Source organism: Condylostylus longicornis, unplaced genomic scaffold (assembly GCF_029603195.1).
Source record: "Condylostylus longicornis isolate FDR11 unplaced genomic scaffold, ASM2960319v2 ptg000017l, whole genome shotgun sequence".
In the NCBI taxonomy this organism is placed as follows: Eukaryota; Metazoa; Arthropoda; class Insecta; order Diptera; family Dolichopodidae; genus Condylostylus; species Condylostylus longicornis.
In genome coordinates this window covers 143,796-162,999 of record NW_026577986.1, presented here as the reverse complement: position 1 = coordinate 162,999, position 19,204 = coordinate 143,796, and the positions used below count along the sequence as shown (strand labels likewise).

Sequence of the window (19,204 nt, the reverse complement as noted above, 5' to 3'; positions counted from 1 at the left end):
AGGGTAACTAAATAATTTTTTCTTATTGAAATTTTACTATATTTATTCCGGCTGAAGTGAATAATTACTTTAAAAATATGCTATGCACTTTAGTATAATTACATAAATGATTTATTTTTGCTTTTCTTTTTTTTTGTAAAAATTTATTTGGGTTAAATTCATTGAATGTTGGAGGCGCCATTGTTTTGTAATAATAAAAATATTTAAATCTTTAAAAGCGATTATGTATGAACTCATTTGAATTTAAGAAGAATTAAATTACAGAAGAAAAACTATAAAGATAAATGTGACCATTTAAAATCATTTTGAGACAATATAATATTAAGTTGTATACGAATATATATAATTGGTCTTCAGGTGTAGTTTTTAAGTAATAAATTTATCGCGTTTTCATTTTTAAGTAGAGCAATTTTTAATTATTCATTAACACATATTATATCGTATATCTTGTGATGCTATGTAATTATCAGTAATTATCTCTATATGGTACATAGAAAGAATTATGGCGTGTGATATTTGAGATTATTAAATATTTAAATTTGAACATTCTACGTGTAGAATCCAATGTTAAAAGAATCAGGCTATATTCGTGTATAGCCTGATTAAGAATATTAAATTTAATTAACAAATTGCAAATATTTTGCAAATATAATTAAATTTTGTCAACTACAAGAATTTTTTGAAATTTTTTAATACAAAATTCTTTGAATTACAATTTTAGTTTGGTTATTAAATCAATTTCATCAAAATAAAATATAGCAAGGGTTTATGGGATAAAATAAAAGTACTTCATATAATTAAAAAGATAATTTTATGCCTCTAAGTTGACTCGAACCAGTGATTTAGAGAAAATAAACAACTTTATATTATAATTTAGTATTGAGTTGTTCTTAGGAACATAAGAATAAGTAGTTTTGTAAAAGAAATAGAATAAGACATTTTCTTTAAGCAAAGAATGAAAAAAACTTTATTTTTTCTGTCATTCTTACGAAACTCTTAAATTTTGAATCTCAAATAAACTGCAGAACGAAACTTAACTTTTTTAGATTGAGGCACCCTTTTGTAGACATTTATGATAAAGTTGGATCAAACCAATGGTTTGTATGGTAGCACTTTTCACTTCAAAAAGTAAAAAAATACTGATTTTAAAAACAATCTGCTACATTATTTTAATTAGTTTCATAATTTATATTGAATTATATATAAAACTACTGCATATATTTAGAATGCGCAAAAAACAATTAAAAGAAGAATTAACATAACATTACTTGAATTTGACGGGGTTAAGCAAGTTAATAAACTATTTATAAGTGTCTAAAACCTTGTTGAAATTTTAGACTCTACAGCTTATCGTCCAGAAAAAAAGCGGTTGATTTTAATTGTCATTTTGTTCTTTTAAAGGTCAACAAAGCTATGCCGCGGTAAAAAAATCTCCCTACACATTTATGCATAAATTTCTAGTAAAAAACAATTCATGTATAAAATATGAGCTATTTTCAAGGATATAGAAGATTTGTATACAGACACAATGAATTACGTTAGACACTTAATACCATACAATTTTCAAGGTTCAATTTTTTACAAAAATCATAGGAAATCCAATTAAATGCTACGGTAGCCATTTCAGTCGGGAAATCTTTTTCTATATTGCAACTTACTTATTTAATTGTTTCATAGAATCTGTGAAATCAATATAGTATTTTATAGTTCAAATCTAAATATAGATATAAACTACATATACTAATGACCCGAAAACCTTTATAAACATTACTCTACCTCATTACCCAGAATTTATTATATTTTATATTAAAACTGAATAGTAAAACCAAAAAAAAAATTTCGAGAAAATTGAAAAAATAATTTAAGCTGAAATAAGGGTCTTGAGTAATGAAAAGATTTCGTTGATTGAGTTTTTATTGCAAAGTTACGAATTAATCTCATATTATTCATAGTTCTTTTACTTTTGAATTTTTGACAATGTAATCATTCCAAAACACAATAATAGCTTACAGCATTTATAAAAATTTATTATATAATTTTTTTTTAATAAAAATATTCCATTAATCCCATTATTATATTGAACACTTAAGGAAATAAAATCTATTTATGTGCATTCAATTCTCTATGCATATTTTAATTCGAATTAAAATTTACAAAATTCAAAAATCCATACACAAAAAATAAGTAAAAAGTCAAAAAATATTAAAAAAATATTGTTTAAAATTTAAAGTAATTCTTTTTAAATAAATCCGACATTACACACAGTACAGATTCATATAGACTTACATATTTGCTTTAAGAAAACCTGAAATAGATAAAAGTATAATTTTAAGCACTACTTTTATAAATTATCTTCCATCGTCTATATTTAAAGTTATTTTAGTGCAACGAACTAAAAATCAAATCAATATGAAAATAAAAGTAAATATACAAGGAGTAAAATTATAAATTGTATATAAAAGCTATGATTAAATAACATATTTTTGAATTAGACTACATCAAAACTTGTTACAATTTGTATAAAAAATTTTTCCTATCTATTACTTACATATATACTTAACACATAAATGCATCATGAAATTGTATATATACGCGTAATTCAATTTAAAAATCTCTTCCTGAAATTTTATGCTAATAATTGTAACATAGATGCTGTCTCACATACATACTTATGTACATTAGTATAAAGGCATACCTACATACATTATAAATAAAGTTAATACAGAAAATAATGTTTTTAAAAGTACAGCGAAAAGAAAAACAATCACGAGTAATAGGAGTGAAATTTTTTATAATTTTTTTTGAAAAAAATATGACCGCTTGGACTCACCCAATTGTAAAAATTTTCACTTTTCGTACAATAGATTATGATAGTGGAACATTACACGATGTGATTTGTCTTCTTGGACTACAAACATTAAATGCAAAGAATTTTTCGAATTAAGGAGCATGAATTTTTTTGTTGATATTAGCGACAGTATTTGCTAATTTGCTTACTTTTTTTTTGTTGTTATTCATTATTAATTTAAAATTTTTATAACTATATTTATTTTCAAATACAAATACATTTTTTTTGTTGTACACCTTTACCATTTTATACTGGTTAAAATTTTATAAAATTGTTCTATTAAAATTTTGTCTGTATGCCCAAAAAGGGAATTGAAAGTTAGACATTCCAGAAGAGTAAGAACCAGATGACAATATTCGTGCGTATTTGTTTGTGGCAGGGTATGGTAAGAAAATATTTGAGGAGCTTGCTCTAAATGTTTGTGATACCTGCAAGTTCTGTGAAGAAAGAGAATGTAATCGCCCGTTTTTTGGATGCCTAGAGTATCAATTCTTAAGGGAAAAGAAATCCTAGGAAACTAATTGCGTAGGAGGAAACCGACGTAATTACTTTAGTTTTGTTGGGGTTAAAAAATTAATCGATTTTATTAAAACTAATCGTTTTTGATTTACACGAGGATGCCAAAGGCATTCACGAGATTGGGTACGGTTATCTCTTAAATAAAATTTAAAATCTACATTCTCGAAAATTATGCAATTACATATTTTATTTAGAATCGCGTTATATTACATTTTGAATTATTGATTCAGAGAGAGTCCTAAGATAACTCCTCTTATTGAAACCTTTATATTTTTATTTATATTTTATTAAGACAATTATTTGAACCCGTAAATATTTATGTAAAAATAAAATTATTATATTCCTTTGGTATAGATATAAAATATTCGAGGTCACAAATATTATGATTTATTTTAAAAACAAAAGAATATAATAATGACGTTTTTCCTTTTGTAACAATGAACATTCTAAGGACATTTCTTAAGGCCATACCAAAGAATATGATAAGATTGTGACCGATACAAATATGCGTTTGTATATGTACATTAATATGATGTTATATATGTACAAGCTACAAATACACAACACAAATTACAATTTAATAATTTATTCGCAAAAGTTTTTGAACGTTGTCTGAATATTTCAATAGGTTTAGAAGAATTTGTGCTACAAAATTACATTTAACTTATTGGAACTTCGATTTAATTGGACGAAATGATATAATTGTAATGTTAAATGGTTGATTTCGACTGAAAATCGAATTAAATATTTGAATAATTTATTCATCATTTTTGAAGTATTTATGTACAAACGCCTGGTACAATGACAGAGTTCAAGAAAGTCTGGTTATTTAAACTCTCATATCTATAATGTAAATAATTAATAAAATTAGGATTCGCTATCCCAGTAAAAGGTGGAAATTAAGAAATTTACGATTTGTTCAAGGCGCATGTTATATTTTTTTTATGGCGGCTTTTGATTAACTTCTTGGAATATCTAATTCGCTACAAGAACTCTATGCAATTTTCATATAAAATTTCACACAATTACTTTCACACAAACGGAATCTGGTATTGTATAGTACAAAAAATCTAGATCCTGTAATTTTTATCAATAGTATTTTTAAACTAAAAATAAATGCATAATATTAAAGTCGAGGTAAAGGTGTATTTGTATTTATTTTTTATTTTTGGATTTTATGATACAAAAAATATGAAAATTAAATTTAAAATATTTCTTATTGTATACCAATTTGTTGTTGAACTATATTGTCCGATTGCATTCATTTATAATGTTAAGTTAGATGTGTGCATTTCTTGACAACATCTGATATGACATCAAACAATAAAACAATTTTTAATATACGCCGCTTTTATATTTTGTATAACTTTTATTTTTTGTAGCTGCTGCCAGTCATATTTATTTCATTTTATATAATAGATTAAATCTATATTATAAAGCCGCACTTGAGACATTTTTATTTTTTACCTTTATGTATATAGAAACTTCAATATATTGATAGTTAGTCCGTATTGCATATGAGAAGATATGATTATTTAGATAAAACTTGTAATTTTCTTTTAAAATAACTTGAATTTCTACACTAGTTAATATTTATTACACAGATAATCTTTAAACCACTAAGACAATTACCAAGTATCCTAGTTAATTTTCTTATTACACATTTTAATGTGGCGAGTATTTAAAATTTTCTTTTCTTGTTTGTATTGTAATTTTTTTTTGTCTTATTTTCTTAAATATTCGAAAACAAAAAGTATAATGCAATAATACTCAAACCTTGAAATATTTCTTTTATGATGCAGAGTATCTTGTCGACTTGAGTCATCGTAGATAGCTTGTGAAAGAAATAAGAAATTTCTTTAAGAAAGAATGGGTAAATTAAATTAGATTCACTCAATTACGAGATCTAATACCTTTATTGACTACAAATCAAAAATCATCGAATGCAAAGTGTTAATATCATAGTGTTGAGCAAATCTTACTACCTTTCAAAAACTAAAATATTGCACTTACAATAATAGTGTCTAGTTTAATCACTTTACGTATTTTAGTAATAGACTAGAACAGTTTACAGTGCTTGAACTTAGGTAAAGTAATTTTATACTTTACCTGATGATGATGAAAGTATTCTTCAATTTTGTTAATATTCTTTGGATTCGCACGTAAGTGGAAATGTTACCCTACTAAGCCATATACACATAAACGTGTGTATTTGTAATGGAATTTGTAATATTGTAAAATCAATTAGAAGAGTGTATAGATGATGGCAAGAGTGTCTTTTATATATTATAGCAAATATAATTGGAAAGTTGAAAATTTTTCTACTAGAAACATAATTTATGAAGACTTTTCCTATTGTATCCAAGGAGCCAAATTTCATTTCAATTTTTTTATTAAGTTTTTGAATGGTAAGAAAGTATATTTGTTGGTTTTTTATTACACACGCCATAATAAAAACTGAATAATTTTAGTTTTTATATTTTCTTATTTAATTTGTAGCTTATTCGAGCATATCAAAGAAGCATTGAAGTAAAATTGTAAGCCAATGTGCTTAAAATTAAGAAAATGAAAATTGAATTGTTTTATTTGAAATGCAATTCTCTGTGAGTCAATTGAATTAAGTTAATCTGTTGACCACTATATTATTAAATAAGTACAAGTATAGATAAAATTTCAATATTCTTAATCCTACTGTGAATTTAGTTTTTCAAATTCCGTTAGAAAAATATATAAACCATAGAAAAATAAGTCTTTTTCTTCTTAGTCTTAAAAGACTTGGTTGATAATTTTTCTTTTCTTTTTTGCAATTGAAGGATTGAGGTCAATTTTAAACTAGGTAAATTCTAAATAACCTTGTTCTTATTTTATATTTTATTCTTAACTTTGGTAATTTTATTGACTAAGCTTTTCGGTAAGAAAATTTAATGAAGACGCCAATTAATATTTTGTCTTTACTTTGTTTTTTTTTAAACATAGAGAAATTTTAAAAAAATAAACTGAAATAATTAATTGAATTAATAAAAATTTAAACTATTATGATATGAAAATAATTTTGTTATTAATATTGTAAGTTCCTTTAAATATTTTTCGAATATTTTGTTGCCATATGCCAAATAAAATTTCTTACTTTCACCAACATTCTCTTAGACGCATAATTTTAGGTAGCGTTATGAATATTAAGGTTTTCAGAATAGAATTTCAAATTTCGAAATTGATTTTTTTGCTGAAAATCCCATCTTCTTAGGAGATCCGTTCACATGGGTATGCTGCAAAAGTTATGAAAATTTCTAAACTGAAAATGGTATGCAAAACCAAAAATTAAAAAAATTTTAAAAATATTGCATAAATCTTGCATTGTAATATTCAAGAGCAAATTTATTATAAAAATTGCATAATTGCAATTTAATTTTAATAAAAGTTTATTAAAAAAATTGCATACATTTAGGATAACATGAAGCTTTCTTACTTTTAATTACAAAACCTAATCATTATTAGCCAGCATTCAGAATTTTTAAAATCTTTAATTAATAAATAAAAAAATTTTTTAATTTTAGAATATAACAAGAACACGCACAATTCGTTTTTGCTGTGAAGGTTATGCTGGAGTGTTATCAGCTAATGAAACTATTTGTAAGCCAATTTGCCGTGGTGGTTGTGGTAGAGGATATTGCAGATCCCCAGATGTCTGTAAATGTGATCTCGGTTATATTGGAAAACATTGCACTCAAAGTATCAAAATAAATTACAAAATTAATTTTTCATAAAAAAAGTGTAATTTGTTTTATTTGTAGGATGTTCTCACGATAGGTGGGGTGAAGATTGCTCAAATCATTGTCATTGTCGTAATGGTGGAGTATGTGATAATAAAAATGGTGCTTGCCGTTGTTCAAGTGGTTGGATTGGAGAAACGTAAATTAAATTTTTACATTTTTAGAAAAACCTTTAAATAAATAAATGAGTTGTTTATTTCAAAATTTTTTTAAATAGATGTGAACAAACTTGCGCACCTGGATTTTATGGTTATATGTGCAAAAAGCTGTGTGAATGTAGCTCAGAACGCTGCAATCCTCAAACAGGAGAATGCATATCAAAAGAATCAAATGATAATTCACTTAAAAAGAATTTACAAACTATAAAAGCTGCTTCAGATTTATTAAGTGATTCAATAAAATCTCAATCAAAAGAAATTGTCCAATCGACAACTAATACACGACAATCTATTCTTACAACAGAACCAATAATCATAAAACAAAAAGATATTGAAAAGGAGACATTTCAAAGAACATATATTGAATTTGGAATACCTAGAATTTCTGCAATGGATTTTACAACAGAACAAAATATGGCTGAATTAATTTTATATAAGCAGGATAATGTTGCAGATAATACACATTTAGATTCAAATCCTAATCATATATCACCAGTTGTTGTTACAAATATACCAACAGAACTAGAAGAAGATGAATTAACGAGATTAAATCCAAGAGTAATTCATGTTATTGATTGGCAACAACAACATCATTCAAATTCAGATAGCAATATAACATTTATACCTAATGATGATGATATAGATTTTACAAATACATTTGAAAAAAGTTATTCAGGTGTTATAACATCTTTGGCACTATTTTTAATTGTGTTAATTGTATCTGGAATTGCATTTTTAATATTTCATAAGCGACAAAATAACAATGTCAATAATTCAACATATTTGAGTAAAACTACAGGAAATAGTGGCAGTAGTACAACAATGGTAACAACAAATGCAGAAAATTTTAAAACATTTATTCAACCTTTACCTGATCTACCGGCATTTACACAAAATCTACGTAAAGCTAATGAAGATGGTACGTAAAATTAAATTTGAAATTAATTAAAAAAAAAACAAAATGCCTTTTTTTTTTTGTTTTCCCTTTCGAGTTATCAATATTTTTTAGGAATGCTCTGCTTTTATGTAGTTCCAGAATTCTATGATAGTCCAACGAATAATTCAGCTGTTGTTAAAAGTACATATACAACAACATATGGTACACCGGGACCATTATATTCAAGTGTTGGACCAAAATTACATCGAAAGGAAAGCTTAGAGAATCATCTGTATGATGAGATACGTTATCCGACTGTAAAAAGCTGTAGAGTTTAAGAAAATATTATTATTTTTTTTTTAAGTCAGAAATAATTAGGAATAACATTTTAATTTTTTTTTGTATTTTAATTTTTAATTTTCTTCTGTAATTTTAACTTATTTCTTTTTTTTTTTTTTACACTGCCGCCATATTTTTTTTTTAATTTTTATTGAAAACCAAAGTATTACTATATGATAAAAAAGAGCAAGATTCATTGAAATTGAAAATATGCAAAAAAAAACAAGTGCTATAATAATTGTAATATATTAGAATTTAATTTAAAAACCAAAAAGAATTAAAAAACAAAAGAATTAAAGAGCAAAGAAAAAATAAATTTTAAAATTAAATTTGTTTTTTTTATTAAAATATGTGAATTAATTTGTTCCTTCTATAACTGATGCCTGTGACATCAGAGGTTTTAGGCTAAATGTTATAATTACAAAGTATAACACAAACTTGATAACCTTATCTATGTCTGTTGAGAAGTTATGCTGCAGTTTGGCAGTATTCAAACTTCCAAAATCTTTAATTATATTTGACACATTTTTATATAAAATTCGTTATCTGTGCTAAATTTGCAAAACAGGAATATTATAGAAAACCTGAAACGATGACATGCTTTCAAAAACAGTAAATAGTTATTGTTAGAAAAAGTACTATTGTTCTTAGTATTTACTATATTTTATGGTTTAAGAATTTCATATTGCATAATTTATTATAATTGTGCCCAAACTAGTGACATATTAGAATGCGTGTAACAGTTATAAAACAATAGCGAAAATTTATATGTGTATGACGAATGAGTTATACAAGAACTAATCCAATTGAAATTATTTGCAATATTATAATTTGTTGTGGGTTTGGGTGAAATAATATATTGTGTAATGTTATTTAGCACGGTTTTATGGGAAAAAATGGCATATTATGTCCGATTATGCGATATTCATTCAATAAATTATTAGTTTAAGCTTTGTATATGACTTACAGTTCTCGATTTTACAAATGTTAAAATATAAAATAAATTTAGACTAATTCTGTTTTTCCAATGATTTTATTATTATTGAAATTCATTGATAACTACTTTTAATTTCAATAATAATTTACTAAAATTATAATACATAGGTGTATACGAATAATTGAGGGTTAATAATTTAGAAAGCATAAAACCAATATAACATAAATTAAGTGCCTTTACCCAGTCAAAATTTTCTATTATTAATAAAAAATTTGTGTAATTTTAACGGGTTTTTTAGATATGTGGTAGCCAAATATTTATGCCACATAATAAACTATACATATTATATAAACATATATGCACATTTATTTTTATAAAATTAAGCTTTGAAATTTGGAACTAAAAATTTACATATTTTGTTTGCTTGTGTCATGCAAGTTCATAGAGTGTAGTTAAAGAATATTCATGGTAACTGGTTTAATATTGTCTTGGTAAGAAATTACAATATGTTGGAGATAAACTTTTTTATGCTGTTTCACTACACTTTTCCTTGCAATGCCACTCAAACTAGCATATGGACCTTTCAATTGGACTGTGTTTAAAATTGACTTGTTTTCAGATACTTATATTGTATTTTATGTAATATAAGATGCTTATAGGATCTTTTTCAATTCTCATCCCCATTTAGAGCTCAGATCCAGTGCCTCTTTGTGGTAATAGTGCCTCTTTTGGAAAATTTCAGGCTCAAATGAGTCTGAAAATTGTCATCAAATTGACAGCGAAAAGACAATATTTAGTAAATATATTAGCCAATAACCTCAAATATTGACGACTTATCGTAATAGGTTTCCTTCCCAGATTTCAAAGAATAACCAAGATGGGTGTATCACATTCTCATCAAAATATAATTTAAGGGACATAAACTTTTTAAGATTGTAAAAAATTTTGTTTTGAAAGATTGTTTTTCCTAGAGCAAAAGTTTTCCATCATAAATTTATTGTGGCATGACATGTTCGGTAGATTTTAACTACAAAATATGAATTTTCAAAAATCGTAGGGAAATTTTTAATGTGTTCGAACATTTTATAAACGTACTGTAGTTTTGCAAAAAAATAATTCATAATATTTTTGGCAATCACATTAAAATTTTCTGAGAAAAATGATTAAAAAATTATAATTATCGCAATTTCAAATAGTTCTAATTTTTATTTCCATTTATTTATGTATAAGCTACCATATTTGGCGCAATTCTTGGTAACTGAATTTTAGATAAAAAATTAAAAGCATTTTTTTTATTTCTTGAAAGTTGAATAGTCGCCGTATTGTTAAATTTTGTATTTTATTTATTATACCTGAGTAGTTTAACTAAATTTGAATAAGTAGTGTTGATGATTATTCCATAAATACATATTTGAATTTTATCGCTCTAAATTTGCTCTTAAATATTAATAAAGTTTAAGTTTTCTGAGAAATTAAAATTCTCATCTCCGTAATTTTATACTCAATAATCATAACATTCAGAGAATAAATTGTATTCAAAACAAAAACTAGAAATCTTTTGTTATTACACACTATCTTATTCCACCCACATAATATTTTTGTAAAAACAAAATATTTTAAGAGCTTATGAAAAATTCAACATCCTCAAATCTTAGAATTTTCAAAGTCAACCACAATAATATCTAAACCTTAAAAGATAAACAATATTATTATTATATTTAGACGTGTTTATGTATATGTGTGAGTACATAATACTTAAATATGAAACTTATTAAAAGACTAAGTAAAATTAAAACAACTTTTATTTTCACTAATTGTTCACTAATAACTTTCAGTTGATATTAGAACTTATAACAATAAAGATCGTAAAATAAAAAGAAAAAAAATATTTCGAAATTTCAATAGATTTTTTTTTTAAAATCATGAGAATATTATTTACTGTGATATTATTAATTCCAATTGGAGTTCTAGGACAACTTGGAATTAAAACAAAACAGCATTCTGCACAAAATAATCAAGCATATGAATTATATTCATTAAATCATTATCAAAATGTTAATCATACGGCTGGAGGTAGTGTAAATTATACATATGGTGCAGGATCATCAAATAATATTAATAATTATGATATGCAATATCCACCTTTACATCATGGTAGCGGTGGAAGACCGCAACCATATCCTGGACAACCTAATAGTGGATCACTTGTTGTTGTTGATAAAACAGTAAAATTTTTGAATGAAACAAGATCTAAAATGGCATCTGGTGTCTGTTATAAGGAAGTTAAGTAAGTGAATTTATATTTTAGTATAATTTGAACAAATATTCGATTGGCCATTAAATAATTTCAAATAAAATATTAATTAAATGTTATAAAATCAAAAAAAATTATCAAAATCGTTAAATATTATCATGTGAATAATAAATTGTGCATTTATTATGCACAAGTTAATTAAATTAATTTTATATTACTGATGTAATCGGCGAACTTCTCAATTATATTGGACGCCTACTCAATTCAATAATTTTAGTTTTAGTTTTGCTATATGCGCCTTATGATTTTCTTATTATTTTTATATGGTAAAAAACAATATATTTTAATTAATTATACATTTTGATTTCTAGAGTTGTTATTAATCGCGTAACTTATTAATTTTAAATTATATTAAAGTCAACACTCATGGGACGGGGTAAGATCAAAAGTGGGTTAACCAACAATTTTTAAAAATCATTTTTGAATTGTAAAACATACTGTTATAATTAAAATTATGATGCAAAATGAATGTTACTTTCTGACATTCTCTCCACCTTGTGATATTAACGTTATAATTTTTCTCTCCACAAGGGGAGATAAATTCAGAACTACATTTTAATTAACAACTATGATATTTTCTGATATTAAAACGATTTTAAAAATTATTGGTTAGCCCGCTCTTGTTCTCAGCTCCACCGCATTATTATAATAAAGATTATCTCACATGTATTAAAAATTTTATATTCAAATTACAGTTAATGTGAAGCATACTGTATGCACACATTGTCACAAGGTAATAATGTGTGAAAATTTGACAGCAACCGAATACAAAAATTGAAAATTAAAATATGGAAAAAATTTGTTTTTGAACGGTTACTAAAATTTGCCACAACATAACCATTACCGTTTTTTTTCACTCTTACTTTTAAAATAAATTTTCTGTACAGACTTTATGACTCAAAGTTTAAATTTATGACGTTATTGACTTATTTAATAAAAATAAAAATAGAATATGCATATATTAAAATAATAATATCATCATATCATAAATATGTATGTATGTGTATGCACCAACATTTTGGATAAGAACACGATTGAAAATAATTTAAGTCGCTTTAAGAATGCTAATGAGCTAGACAATTTTCATGTGTGATAATATTATTCTTGAATGATTAATAATTTACGTTTTATATTACTTAAATTAATGCTTATAAAACAGATCATATAAAAATTATTCAGCTGTGGGGATGATTACAAGTGCCATTTGCCAATTAAACATTTTAGGGTGAGCCAAGAGCTTTGGTATGATGCAGTTTCCAAATATAATAGAATAATGACAAAAATACATGAAAATTATTCATAATGTCGAACGTGTGCCTTAGCATCTACAAAGTGAAGCTTTCTTTATACTTTCCACAATAGGATACAAATAGTCCACTATGTAATTTAATTTTTATAGAATTCGTATTTTTGGGTATGATATTCACAATTAGCAATTGTTAGTTATTATGTTTAAAGCAGACTTAAGACATCACATTTTTTTTTTAAGAATTTTGATTAACAAAAACTAGATGGGGTTGTTTTTCTTGCGTGAAACAAAATTCCGAAATTATTACTTTAAATATTCAAGTACATTATTTTATTTTATAATAGGCATAGGCACATAGTTATAAGATGATCATATCATTTAAAACTTAAAAAAAAAATTCGCGAACTAAGACAAATTGTGAAATAAAACTAAAACATATCACTAACTTTTGCTCTTTTTAGAACTGTAACATTAGTATCAGCTGGGGAAATACCAAAAGGAAATGGGTCAGATCCAACACTTAGTAAAATTCGTGTATGTTGTGATGGTTATGAAAGAAACGTTCATAATTTCTTACAATGTGATCCAATATGTAAGAATGATTGCATAAATGGAATTTGTGTTGCACCGGATGTTTGTGTATGGTAAGTTTAGCGCGCATTATTCTTAAAACTAAAAAAAAAAAACTATTAAATTTTTCGCGATAAAATTGCGGCAGGAAATAAAAATAAAGAAAGCAAAAAAATAAAACAAAGTTCACAAAATTTTGTTTTCTGAAAAGCTTTGATAAAAATTCAAAATTTTCCCAAAAGCATTTGCTTATCTCAATTTCAATAAATAAAAAAAAACAAAATTAAACTAAAATTTTCTAGTGCAAAGTTTGTTGCAAAGTTTTCTATGTAATTTAAAAAAAATTTGTTTTGAAACTATTTTTAGTTTATCCTTTTTATTTTTGATTTTCAAGTTATCCAGATCATGTACGCAATTACGCTGGATATTGTTTACCAACATGCCCAATAGGTTGCGGTAATGGTGTATGTCAAGATGACGGATCCTGCTTATGTAAACCAGGCTATGAATTAGATCATTTTAGTAAGAAATTCTGTGCACCAGTTTGTTCAAATGGTTGCCGTAATGGTAATTGTACAGCACCAGAAGTATGCGAATGTTCTAATGGTTTTGAATTAAGTGATCATGGTTCATGTGATCCAAAATGTGATAATTGTGAGAATGGTAAATGTATTGAACCGGGTGTTTGTACATGTTTAAGCGGTTATCAAAGAAAAAATGATAAATGTGAACCAATTTGTACAAAGTATGTTGAGTATTAAAAGCAAAAAAAATAACATTTACATTTTTGAATTTCTAATTTTTAAAATTGTTTTTTTTTATATAGGGAATGTAAAAATGGTTTTTGTGCTGCACCAGATATATGTGGTTGTAATCCAGGATGGGTACTTGATGCATCTGCAACAAATTGTGTTGCACATTGTGATCAACCATGTTTAAATGGATTTTGTTCTGGTAACAATGTTTGCTCTTGTCATACCGGTTATATACAAGATGAAGTTAATCCAAATTTGTGTAGACCACATTGTCCTGGCGGTTGTCCAAATGGTTTTTGTACAAGTCCTAATTATTGTATTTGTAAGTGGAGTTTTTCGTATATTTATAATGAAAATTTCATTGTAATAAAATTAATTTATTGTGTTTTAGGCAAAGCTGGATTTGTTAAGAGTGGCGTTAAGGGAAGAACACAATGTACTCCAGTTTAAAATTTCCCCGAAATCAAAATATACGTAATATTATGATGTACATAATGTCTAATAATTAATTATTAATTGCAATATAAATTTACTTACTTTTCTTGAAAATAAAAATTAAGGAAAATACTTTTTGTATACATAAATAAAAAATATTTTGTATAAATTTTTAGTACCGTTTCTCTGTTATTTTAATAAAAATATAAATAAAAAATTTAAAAATGAAGAAAATTTTAAGCAAATTATAAAAAATTTGATTCAAGTTTTAATTTTTTTTTCTTTAATTTTAAAAATTCCATGTTATTTGTTTGTTTAGGAGTGGGGAAGAATTAAGTATTCAGGTGAATCAATAGGAAAATGTTTGTGGTTACTATAAAATTTTTTTTTCAATTCTGTTTTGCATTTTAATGTTTTAAATAAGTTGGAATGAAAAATAACATGAAAGTTTTTAACTATTGTATAAAAAAAAGTTTTATTAGATTACCCTTTCTAATGCCAAATATTAGGAAACTTTTTAGGTATTCTGTTTCTGGACTCAGAATTTAAATGATTCCTTTGATTCCAAACATTTTTGTGTACTAATATTGCAGTTTTTTTTTTATTTAATTTTAATAGGGGCCATGATATTTTATGAATAGAAAAATCTAATTAAATTACCAACTACTATTTTAGCGATTTCAAGAAATTTTTTTATTATATTTGCAATATTTGAGTCACATATACGTTAATTCTAATTTATTAAAATTCGCTGTTCTATTTAATGCGATTTTAAATTTAAAGATGAAATTAAATAAAAATTTCTGCCCTCAAATTATACAATTTTTAAATTTTAACAATTAAACTTTTCGCATGAATGCAAATTCAAGTGAAAGCATAGTCTCAAGTTGAAGAGGGGGAAAGAACACAAAATCATATCTTAAAATTTTAAATATCCCAAATACCCACTAACTATAAGGTCAACATTATTATTATGCCATTTTAAATGAGATATGAATTTTAAGAGAAAAGGAAATTGTGTGTATGTGTGTATGTATTTCTAAATTTAGATTAAAAAGTTTTATATTGCAATATTGAATTTTATTTTTGTGTCAGCCATAGTATACTCGTACCTATACATGCCATAAAAGTGTTATATTGAAAGTTACGTGATTTCTATATTAAAATTCTTGCTCAGAATCAAACTTTTATATGGATCGCATGAAACTTTTTATTCTCTTCTTCGTTTTTTTTTTTAAATTATTAATTTTAAGGATTTTTTTTTATAAAATATTAATATTAAATTTAGTTATTCGAAGCAATTGTTAAAAGTTAGATCTTTTCTATATGCTGTCACTTAAATAAAAATTATAATAATATACGGGCGTTTATATTAAAAATAATTAAAAGGAAAAAAAATAAATTAAAAATGTTATTAAAATTTTTAACTATAGCGATTTTATTAAATTTTAAATCAGAATTTTGTTATGCAACACCATCAGAGAAAATCAGAACGGTATATCAAAAATGAAATTATAAAAAAATTCTTTTATAAAATATTTTAATATAAAATTATAGTGTCCCGATGGTTTTAAAACAGTTGTTGTAGATGGAAATACTGAATGTTTAGCCCAATGCCAGAAACCATGTGTAAATGGATTTTGTTCTGCTGTAGATGTATGCAGCTGTTATTCAAGTTTTGAATTGGATCATAATGATAAATTTAAATGTGTATTAAAACCAACAATACTTCCACCAATAACAGCAACTACTACTGTAAGTACAACAACAACAAAAGTAAGTAGTATTAAAAAAGAAAGAGATGTTGTAATATTTGGTGATGTAGCTGTTGATACCAATGGATCAAATGAATTAATAACAACAACTACAACTGGTTATCCAATAACAACAACTACTGATAATCCAATAACCTCAACAACTGATAATACGGTAACGGGTACAACAGATTTAAATTTAGATGTAACAACAATATTTTTGATAGATCAAGATGTTTCCGGAAATTATTCAAAAATAGAAAATGAAAGAATAATTGATACTACATTGGAATGTGAAAGAAATTGTTCTGAAATCAATGGTGAATGCGGTACTAATGGTACATGCATTTGTAAAATAAATTGGGAATATAATAATGACAAAAAACTATGTGTTGAAAAGGATAATGATGAAAATGCTAATGATAATTATAAAAATGATTTATCAAAATCAGAAGAAAATGATCATGATAATTTCTATATTATTGGTTATGTAATAATTGCATTAATAATTTTATTGGCAATATTGAGTGCAGTAATTATTTATTTACTATTAAGGGAGACAGGAAGTAATTATAATGTCAGCAAATATGGTTAGTTAAAATTAATGCTATAATAATAAATTCTGTTTTAAGCTGAATTTTATTAAAGAATTTAGTACAAAATAATATTTAAATTTAATTTTATAATTTTCATTGGATTCTATTAAATGCGAACAGTTCTCTTATTCCAAGTTCATTTGTACAGTTTTCTACATTGGAAAACTATAAAATTAGAGAAAACCACATTTTAAATTCCACTTCTACCTATAGTGTAAAATATGATAATTTCAAGGTCTACGTGGAATAATATTTGCTTTTTATTTTTATCTTTTCAAAAATTATATAATACACATTGTTGTGGCAGGCAGAATGTTATAACAACCACTAGAATTAATAAAATAAAAAAATTAAATTTTTAATTAACGAATTTTTGAACTGAAATGAAAATATTTTATCCTTGACCTTTTACAAGTGAGTTAATAATAATTATTTTAAGATTTGCGTGGTGTGAAATAAAATAGTTTAGTCATTAACTCTGTTTGTATAGGTTTGTATACATAGGATTGGAAAGTATTAAGGTTTTCAATATCGAATTTTAAATTTTGAAACTGGCTTTACAATGAAAATTAGGAAATTTTTGAATACTGTCGTATGATTACAAGTGATGCGTGCATTCTCTTGGATAATAGGTGTATAATGAATAAATTAAATAATAAATGCCTAACATTCTGCAGCAATGTGGTAAAATTTATTTCTCGTTAAAATTTAAAAAAAAATGAATTTTTAAATTGTAATTTTGACTTTTATTTACATTTTAATTTTTTATTTTTTTGTAGAGAAAAGATTTGGTTCAAGATACGGAAACGGAAATGATACGGAAATGCAAGAAGTTCCTTTAAAAAAAGGTTCAGATAACAACTATTATGATGCAGATAGATTTCTGGATGATCGAAAATTCGTTTGAATTAATTATTTATCAAAAAAAGAAAATTACATTTTAATAATTATTTTCATAAAAACACAAAATAAATTTGTACTTATTTGTAATAGGATTTTGTAACAAAATGGTGTACAAAATTTAATTATTCTCAATATGAGTATTGGATGCATGGTTTTTGAAATTTTAGGAATATAAATGCAAGGAGTCAAACTCATTATAAATGCATAATTCTTAATAAGTTTCGAATAGCTACCGAAATTCAAGGGAAATCTCAATCAAATTATTTCTTAAGAAGGATTTTTTCTAATATTGAAATTAGAATTGCAAAACTATTAATTTTTTGTACTTTAAATTAAATACTACAATTTAAAATTTAGATTTCTACCAAACTAAACCTATATTCAATTACTTAACCTCACTTAATTGTAGATTGCCACAAATACACGTCATATCGGTTTTGATGTAAAGCAGCGCATATAAAAAACTTATACATTTCACTTATACCGAAATTCAAATACTTTTGAAATTTATTCTCAAGAGAATTTGACAAAACAATTTAATTAATTTATTTTTATTAAATTTGAATTGTTTTGAAATAGTATTAAAAGAAATTGTCAACATTTTGTCATTATGACGTAAAAATAACCAAGATGTTCTTTAAAATCCGACAACAGCACATTTTTTCCTAATTACCCAGAGTGAAATATAGTCAAGATGTAAGACCTGAAATTTGACAGTTTTGAAACTTTGAATTCAACAACAACCACTTAAATCTGCAGTTAAGTTGTATATTATGACAGGCAGCAGATTCAAAATAAGAAAATAAAACAAGATTTATGTTCTACTTTGAAGTTATATTTTATTATGTGCACCACACTCGTGTCCCAATCCCATGGAAACATATGTTTTTTTTCAGCCGTAAAATTTTTAACATGTTTGTAGTCCAAAATGTTTTCGAATTTTTCAGTGCATTGGTTATGTTTGTAGCTTTATAGATATGTACATAAGAAATAGTAACTTAAAATTGCATAAATTTAGGATCACTCCATGCATTTTTAAAGCATTATTATTATTCTCATTCCATTTATTCCCATAAAAATATTGAAATTGAAAACGGAAACTTTATTAAAACGAAACATGGGAACAAAATATTTTTGTTTCATTTTCACGTTGGTATTTATTATTTGAAATTTGCTACTA

The 19,204-nt window shown here is 25.0% G+C and overlaps 2 protein-coding genes across 2 annotated transcripts in view; both read left to right on the top strand.

Annotated features, from left to right (window-relative positions):
• Positions 1–18,085, top strand: part of LOC129606014 (uncharacterized) — a 32,885-nt gene extending 14,800 nt beyond the window's left edge. The window contains exons 2-14 of the mRNA XM_055516063.1: positions 6,922–7,096; positions 7,159–7,276; positions 7,355–8,214; positions 8,305–8,504; positions 10,137–10,161; positions 11,420–11,735; positions 13,473–13,655; positions 13,976–14,326; positions 14,408–14,658; positions 14,728–14,780; positions 16,087–16,266; positions 16,329–17,115; positions 17,901–18,085. Of these exons, the coding sequence (XP_055372038.1) occupies positions 6,922–7,096; positions 7,159–7,276; positions 7,355–8,214; positions 8,305–8,504; positions 10,137–10,161; positions 11,420–11,735; positions 13,473–13,655; positions 13,976–14,326; positions 14,408–14,658; positions 14,728–14,780; positions 16,087–16,266; positions 16,329–17,115; positions 17,901–18,028 (3,627 nt within the window). The 3' untranslated portion in view covers positions 18,029–18,085. The remainder of the gene's footprint in view (positions 1–6,921; positions 7,097–7,158; positions 7,277–7,354; positions 8,215–8,304; positions 8,505–10,136; positions 10,162–11,419; positions 11,736–13,472; positions 13,656–13,975; positions 14,327–14,407; positions 14,659–14,727; positions 14,781–16,086; positions 16,267–16,328; positions 17,116–17,900) is intronic.
• LOC129606062 (epidermal growth factor-like protein) lies at positions 11,296–14,854 on the top strand. The gene is made up of 5 exons (XM_055516125.1): positions 11,296–11,735; positions 13,473–13,655; positions 13,976–14,326; positions 14,408–14,658; positions 14,728–14,854. The coding sequence occupies exons 1-5, from the start codon at positions 11,371–11,373 to the stop codon at positions 14,784–14,786; spliced, it is 1,209 nt and encodes a 402-aa protein (XP_055372100.1). The 5' UTR covers positions 11,296–11,370; the 3' UTR covers positions 14,787–14,854.
• Positions 18,086–19,204: the final 1,119 nt, after the last annotated feature.